The sequence below is a fragment of the Salvia hispanica genome, chromosome 5 (genome assembly GCF_029641045.1).
Source record: "Salvia hispanica isolate PSC_SH4W2 chromosome 5, Shi_PSC_v1, whole genome shotgun sequence".
NCBI classification, from domain to species: domain Eukaryota; kingdom Viridiplantae; phylum Streptophyta; class Magnoliopsida; order Lamiales; family Lamiaceae; genus Salvia; species Salvia hispanica.
In genome coordinates, this window is record NC_142696.1 from 15,850,121 (window position 1) to 15,858,677 (window position 8,557).

At 34.1% G+C, this 8,557-nt stretch overlaps 1 protein-coding gene across 1 annotated transcript; it reads right to left on the minus strand.

Annotated features, from left to right (window-relative positions):
* Positions 1 to 6,158: 6,158 nt before the first annotated feature.
* LOC125186720 (oleosin L) lies at positions 6,159 to 6,823 on the minus strand. The gene has a single exon (XM_048083152.2). It carries the CDS (start codon positions 6,786 to 6,788, stop codon positions 6,360 to 6,362), a length of 429 nt encoding a protein of 142 aa, XP_047939109.1. The 5' UTR covers positions 6,789 to 6,823; the 3' UTR covers positions 6,159 to 6,359.
* Between the last annotated feature and the right edge of the window lie 1,734 nt (positions 6,824 to 8,557).

The window sequence follows — 8,557 nt, forward strand, 5'->3', positions numbered from 1 at the left end:
CCTACCATATCTTGCTATATCTAAGAAGATATTGCCATATCCTAATTTAATTAGGATTTATATTAAATTCCTTCTAAGGAATCAAAAGTCACGCCACTTTTCCTATTATTTGGGGAGATTTAATTATATATTCTTGCTCCGTGATATAATATTCTACTCCGTGAAATATTTGAATTTAATTATAGGCTAATTAAATAGCCTATAATTTTCGAATCCCCCTTATTTCTCTCTACTTCACGCCAACATCCAACCAACAAATCTTTCAAATCTTGATTTATTTAATTATTGGATATTATTTTGGCACTCTATAAATAAGAGAGAAGACCAAAACCCTAGATCATAAATCACGCCTCCTCCCACTATCAAAAACCGTCTCTCACTCTCTCCCCACTCTCTTCAAATTTTCTTCATCTTTTCTCCAAGATTTCTTCATCAATTGAGAAGAATTCAAGTTGAAATTCAAGAGTTTATTGAAGAATCAAGGCTATAACTTGTTTCTACCGATTGTCTTTTGGAAAAAAGGTACTTTAATTTTGATCTCCTCTTCTTCTACCGATTAATCGGTGTTCTTGAGTCCACATGCATTTAGATTGAGTGAAGGGGAAATAAATTGATGAATTTTGGGATGCATGGATGTGTGTGTGTGTGTGGCCGTGTGTGTGTGGCCGTGTATGCGTGTGCGTGCACGCCTCGGCGTGCGTGCATGTGTGCGGTGTGTGCGTGTGTTGTGTGTGTGGAACACTCACGCGTGGCACGATTTAATGGTGAATTTGGAGTTGTTATTTGAATAAAAACGATATGCTAATCATACCTTGATTTTGGATGATGATATTAAAGATTTATCGATGGGAAAAAAAAGGGAAACATGAGAACATGCATGATTTTGAAATCAATGATTGAAACTGATTTGTGATACGCCTAATTTAAAGGTGATACTTCGCGCTCTCAGCGTGATAAACGAGGAGAAGAGAATACTTTCGAGCTAAGCCGACGAGGTGGGCTTTCTTTTAAAATAAGGACATTGTCCTGAACTGATATTGATGAGAATGAGATATGTGTTATCATGCCTTGATTTGTTTTGTCGTGCCTATCCCTCGTGGCTATGCCACTATTGATTTAATCGATTTCGGATCCTTGTAGAGCCGCAAACTCTACTTGGATTAGTGTACACCAATGTTAGACCGAGTGCTGGCGTACGGGTCGGCCGGTCTAGTGACCTGGATTACGGCCGCGTTCCTTGTCATGTAGAATGAGGATATGGTAAACGTCGATGTGAAAAAATGGTTGCGCGACCGTGATATTTGATAAAGAATATATTTTGGTGCCTCGGGTCTTTCTAAAGTTAAAACCCCGATGGACACTTGAAAATGGCATGATAACTAAAATTGTGATAAAACTGTTTTCGGCAATGCGCCCACTGAGTATGATTATAAGTACTCAGCCCTGCATGTGTTTTCCCTATGTGCAGGTTGAGCGGTGGCGAGCGGGCGGCGATGTTGAGTAGGAAATAATAAGATGATCTGTTGGAACTCTAAGTGTCGTTGTGTCTCCATACATAGCCTCACTTCTTTCTTGGTCGCTTCCGCTATATTATGAAAACTTGTGATCTATTGGTTGGGTTTAAACTCTTTTATTTCGTGGGAATATTTTGGATATGGAACAGTTGAGAATATTTTGGAATCTTTGATAAGCATTTATTGCGATAGCCTTTTGTTGGATTTCTTTGCTAAGGCATTATTCTTCTTCTACTTAATTGTTCGTTAAATGCTTTGGTTAAATCTTTTTTTTAAATGGAACCCTAGCCTATGATCTTTGATGCATTTAAGCCCGCTTAGTTAACGATCGCCGCATTTACTATACCCTAGATGGGCGGGTCGTTACATGATATCTGCCCGGAATTTCCAATATGCCAATATGATTTGACTTGTAGGTCCCATTGTGATTTGACCTGTAGGTCCCAATATGTCCACTGTGATTTCAGATCCAGGGCAAGACTGTCACAGATCCTCTTTAATCAAATGATTCGAATGATTCCAATACCATGCATTAAACATATCCATTGCACCAATTACATATCCATATATCCATCAATTAACTCCAATACTATAGATAAATATATCCATTACACTAATACATATCCACATCATATTACACTATCAATATTAAATAACACATAACTATTTTAAGCTCATATCATATAATTCATATATTCACTCCAATTTAACATATATCAATCAATCATATAAAATATGTAAAATTAAAAGTGTGATTTATACACGTTAGATGGGTTGATATTCTAGCTAGCACATGTTCTTGCTTTTCCAATTTGCAACGCACTAGATTCCTCCCATTTATCTGACCCATACTATAAATTTGAACTTGGAAACTTCAATAAACTATCCAAAATTGATGAACTCTAGTCGCGCCGCAGTCGAGTTCTTCGTAGATTTATGCAAATATTATGTGCGCCTAATGCAATTGCTAAAAACATTATACGTGTCTTTTCCCTTTGACAATGAATGGTGATATATTTATATTGCAAATTAAGTAGCTTTGTTGAATCAACAACTAGGCTAACTTTATAGGATATTAGGGTGTCTCACTATAACTTTGTCTCACTATAGCTAGAACTTTATAAGGTGTCTCACTATAACTTTGTCTCACTATAGCTAGAACTTTATAAGACATTAGGGTATCTCACTATAGCTTGAATCAACAACTAGGCTATAATATATTACACGTAGTCTAACTTCTAATTACATTAAATTGGATAAATTATATTCATTTCCTATAAGATATGCATTTACTTAATACACAAATAAAATAGTGGCATTCTAAAACTAGACGTATATTTCCAAGAATCTAACTTACACTATATACATACATTTACTACTTTATCTTATATATTCACATGCACATGTACATATGTATCCATTATACTAATTAACTTCTTTAATCATTAGTTTACTATTTTACACATACACAATATTATTAATACAAAAACACAAATATAAATATTTATTTTGGCATTTCACTATACGTATTTGAATATCACTATATTCTTTATTATATAAGAAAATAAATTTTTTTTTCTAAATATATTAATTATTATAATAAAAGAATATTTATATTAGGTCAGAGATGTTACAAATATCATATTGAAACAGTTAAAATATGAAAAAACGAAATTGCCCAAATGCTCAAAAGGACATTTGCGGATAAAAAATAGTCAAAATGACCAATTTTGAAATAAACTCTCAGTCAAGGAATGTCTGACGATATTTTTAAAATTCAGGGACTATAACGAGATAAACTCATAATTCATAGACCATTTTTATAGTTCACTCGAAATTTTATAACCTAATAAAATTACAACTACATTAATTCACAACCCAAAATCTGTATCAGACCATTTCCATTATATACGGATATCTGAGTTTAGTGATGCATAAAATATGTAACTTGCATATATTCATTATATTTTCTATGACCGATGATTTAGGCTATGATTTTGGTATATAATTGCACTGCGTATAAGAAAATGAAATGACTAAAAGGGCATTTTACAAAATGATTAATACATAATGAATTTCACGTGTCACCATTAGATACTATAGATATAGTGGCCAGTAATTGGTAGTAGTTAGTACTAATAATTTCCTTCACCCCATTAAATATCTCATATTTAACAGTTGCGAATTTAAAAAATTGTTTCAATTCTATTAAGAAATATGAGTGGAAAAAGTTAGTGAAAAATAAATTCCACTTTTATATATTATTCCCCATGTTCCATAGTAATGAAGTCATTTCGTCATTTTAGTACGTTCCATAGTAGCGGAGTCATTTCATTTTTTAATAAAAGTAACACATTTATTCTCATTTACTTTATTATCTCTTATCTCTCTACTTTTTTAATTTCCTACTTTATTTTTTCTTTACTTAACTCACTTTACATAACTTTTTCCGCGTGCCGAAAAGGAACACCTCCACTACCACGGAACTGAGAGGGCTAGTTTAGAATAATAATGAGTAGAATGAGTTAGTGGAATATGAGATCCACTTACTAAAAATAATAAAAGTAAAATAAAATATTTATTGAGCACCGTTCAAGTAAAAATATGAGAAATTAATAAAGACTGATGGATTAGCAAATAATTATCGATGAATCACACTCATATATACTAAGATGCCATCTGTTGTTACAATTAAACTCATTATAATATAATTATTTATCTAAAATTAAGTAGTTGAATTATTTTAGTTAGAGAAAGATGACTATGGCTAATTATCATAAGATTACACATCTAAAATTATTTAATCTTATGAACCAACATAATACATATTAATCATAATATGCAATCTTACATACACCGAACTACCCTGAAGATAAATATTTAAATCCTTCCACAAGATGAGTAACATGATTATAATAAATAAAAGAGTTAGTATATTCATATTAATAAAAACTACTCCCTCCGTCCCATTAAAGATGACCCAATTTTCTTTTTGATTTGTCCCAACAAAGATGACCCATTACTTAAAATGGAAACATCTTTATCTCTAATTTATTACCTCTCTCTTACTTTACTCTCCCCACTTAACACACAAAATAAAACTACATAAAATTCCATACCGCCCAAGAAAGGGGTCATCTTCTATTAGAAATGGGTCACTCACCCCTTAAAAGGCCTCATAAGGGAGAGGGTTATCCACACTTATATAGAGGAGCTAGGATAATCACCAAGCCGATGTGAGACAAGATTTGGAGAATTTAACATCTTCCTTGGAACGGAGAGAGTACAAAACTAACTTAAAATTTAATTTTGGTAATAGTATTTCTTCTGACCGAACTTTCTCAAAATCAAAACGGGAAGAAGTACTATTGCCATATGCACTCTTGAAGAAGAGAATGCAAAAGCTTTGCGAAACAATGTTGAAAAACTTCCCGTCTCTTTTCTTCTTACATATTTGTTCTTTTGTTCATTGTATAACCATGAATTTAATCTTCCACATTAGCATAAACCATCAATATAGTTTCAGACTGAAAGCAATGCGTGAAAATTAAGAGGGAAAAGAGATTTAATGGTTGTTGCGAATTCATGAGGGAAGGGAGAGATTTAATGGTAGAATGTACAGTAAGGGTGTTTGGAATGAGTAAATCTGGACTGGCAGTATTTTTATAATTTTTTAAATAATATTCACATGTCAATTTCTTGTTGATGTATCATGTGATGTTTTATAAAATGTTGGAAGTGATGCCCTCCGGCTTGCGACACATTTTTCCTGGTAGGAACGGAAAATTCGGGCACCATTCTTTAATCCATGAACTATTCGGGCACCATTCTTTAATCCATGAAGTTCAGACACCACTCTTTAATCCATGAGCCGAGTATCCACAAAATGAGTCTTCTTTCACTATCCCAATTTGGTTTAAACTTTTGGAAAAACACTTCATATAGACCATAAAATCACATGTGCATATCTTTTTATCAAACTTGTAGAAAGGTGCATCCATCAATGTGAGAAAGCACAATATCGGAACTTCGGAACAAGTTCCGAAGGCGAGATTTCATTAGTTACAAACTTACACCCAAACATGATACGATTGATAGTCTCTTGCTCCTCTTTGCAAAAAATGTCTCTTGCTCCTCTTTGCAAAAAGCAAAGATAATTAACATGATACGATTGATAGTCTCTTGCTCCTCTTTGCAAAAATGTCTCTTGCTCCTCTTTGCAAAAAGCAAAGATATTATCTGCAATTCCTGCTCCTCTTTGCAAAAATGTCTCTTGCTCCTCTTTGCAAAAAGCAAAGATATTATCTGCAATTCCGAAACTCCAAATCTGAAAAATCTTTTCCTAGCCGAAAAAAACAAATCAAAAGTTGGGCATAAATTTTAAGAATGGAGAATGACAAATAATAGAAAGTTTAGTAGGTACTACTATTTTCTTATATTAGTTTTATAAGAGTAGAATGCTCAAAAAAAGGAGAGAAATCAAATTCCTTCCGAAATAGCCATTGAGACATTATTTTATAGATGGAGAGAGTAGATAATAAATTCAAAAATAAATTTAACAGCACAATTTCAAGTCCAAAATGAGAGTATCCACACAATTTACTCTAGAATTAAATGGCAGCTTTGTAAATTGCATCAACACAATTAAAGCCGTAATTATTCTCATTGCAAGTAACTTCTTTATTTTCTCACCGGACTACAAATGATAATCAACACTGAAAATGTACTCAAACGGAAAACATCAAATCAATAGAGAAACACAGAAGAAAACACACCATACAAATCCGATCATCCACATAGAATACTAATGCAACAAGTACAACACACACACTATCGAATATCGAATCAAGAGCTTTGCGCAACGGAGACATTATGGTCCACCCTGTCCTTCATGTCCCTTGCCTTGCCCGCGAGCTTCGTGCGCGCAGTGTCGAGCTGGTCAGCCCCGACCGGGTGCTTCCCGGTCATGTACTTGTAGATCCACGACAGCACGCTGAGGGCGGCCACCCCGAACCCGCCCGACGCGAGGAACCCTCCAGCCAGGGCGAACACGGCCAGGGCCGCGGGCACGAGCACGGGGCTGAAGATGACGAGGAGCGGGGTGGCGATGGTGAGGGCGATGACGGTGGCGGCGAGGGTGAGGCCGGAGAGGACGAGGAGGGAGCCGCCGGCGGTGACTGCGGTGGCAGCCTTGACCATCTGGTGGCTCCGCGGGTGGTGCTGCTGGAGATGGTGGGGCCTGGATTGGAATTGACCGTAGTGTTGATCAGCCATGGTTAATTTGGGAAGGGATGAGAGGAAGAGGCGAGGGAGAAGGCATATATATAAAGGGGAGGTGAGAGGGTGAGACGTGTCATTGAGCTTGACATGCAAAGGCCGCATGTGTGTTGAGGTCCTTGCTTTTAGACACGTCTGTTTTGGTGCTGGCTATGTTTTCATTTACATTTATTCATATTAATGTAGGGTTCATTCAATATGGGTTCATTCTAACTTCTTACTATCCAAATCAAATACCCCCCTCATCCTAACAAAGTATCAACCTTTTATTTTTTATTTGATATGGATTTTAATGTATAATATAAACAGTATTAATGGAAAGTGATTCAATATGGGTTGATTCTAACTTCTTAGTATCCAAATCAAATACCCATCTCATCCTAAGAAAGTACGAACCTTTTATTTTTGATTTGACATGGATTCTAATGTATAATGTAAATAATATTAATGGAAAGTGAGCTTAGCGTATTCAGAATATAGTTAATGGTATAAATTGTAAATAAAAATGAGGTTCGAGGATAATGTATTATTTAACTATTGCAATATTAGAAAGTTCGAACTCCCTCCGTCACAACTAAGTTAAGTCATTTCCTTTTTGATAAAATATAAAACATTTAATCAGTATACTTTACTCCATCACCTACTTTATTCTTTTGTATCTCTCCAACTTTTTTTCTCTCTCTCATATTTATTTAATTACTCCTTCCATTTCATAGTAATGGAGACGTTTCTTTTCGGCACGAAGATTAAGAAAAATTGTGTTAGTCGAGTTTTGTAAAAGAGAATAAAGTGGAAAATGAAAAAGGTAGAGAGATGAAGAGATAAAAAAGTAAAAGAGAGTAAAGTAGGTGTGGAAAAATGTGTTGACTTTTACTAAAAAGGGAAATGACTCTATTACTATGGAACATACCAAAATGGGAAAATGACTCTATTACTATGGAACGGAGAGAGTATCATTTAAGTCATTCAACACTATTTCTTAATCTTCGTGTGCAAAAGATGTGTGACTCAACTTAGTTGGAACGGAGTGAGTACTTTTTAGGGATGGACTAATAAGGAAATAAGACTTGACCAAACAACTTTTTGTGTCTTCTTGTTGTATCATATTGAAAATTTCAGCCATATTGTTAAGAATACGATACAATTTAAGTTGACGTGACACGACCACGAGCCAAAAAAAAAAAAGAAAAAAAAAGACACAATTACGAGCCGAACTTGAAATTACATAATTAAAACTTGATATTTTACAACTAAAACATGGTATAACACGATTAAAATTTTATCACAGTTTAAACATAAATAATAAAATTAAGGTACAGGAATAATATTTTTTAAAATAATAAAAATTTTATCGTCATTAACTGTCACACTTTGTATCGACACATGTTTTAAGAAATATAACGGAAAGTGGGTTGCAAAAGTTAATGGAATGTGAGTCCTACTTTTATATACGTCCACCGTTCCGGCTAAGATTATTAATTGGAGAGAGAAAATACAGGTGTAATTGTTAAATGGATAGAGAAAGATAGTTCATTTTTTTAGTTAGAGAGAGAAAAAGTGGCTTGATGTATTAATTGTAGAGAAACAATTTATTATATTGTTTTTAAAAATTGAAATGTGTCATCTTATTTGGGACAAACTAAAGAGGAAATTATGTCATCTTAATTGAGACGGAATGGTAGGTTTATAATAAAATGTGAATGTGAATGAGTTATTGGAATGTAAGGTCAATGACCAAAATTAGCAAAAAGTAAGTATAACAAGTA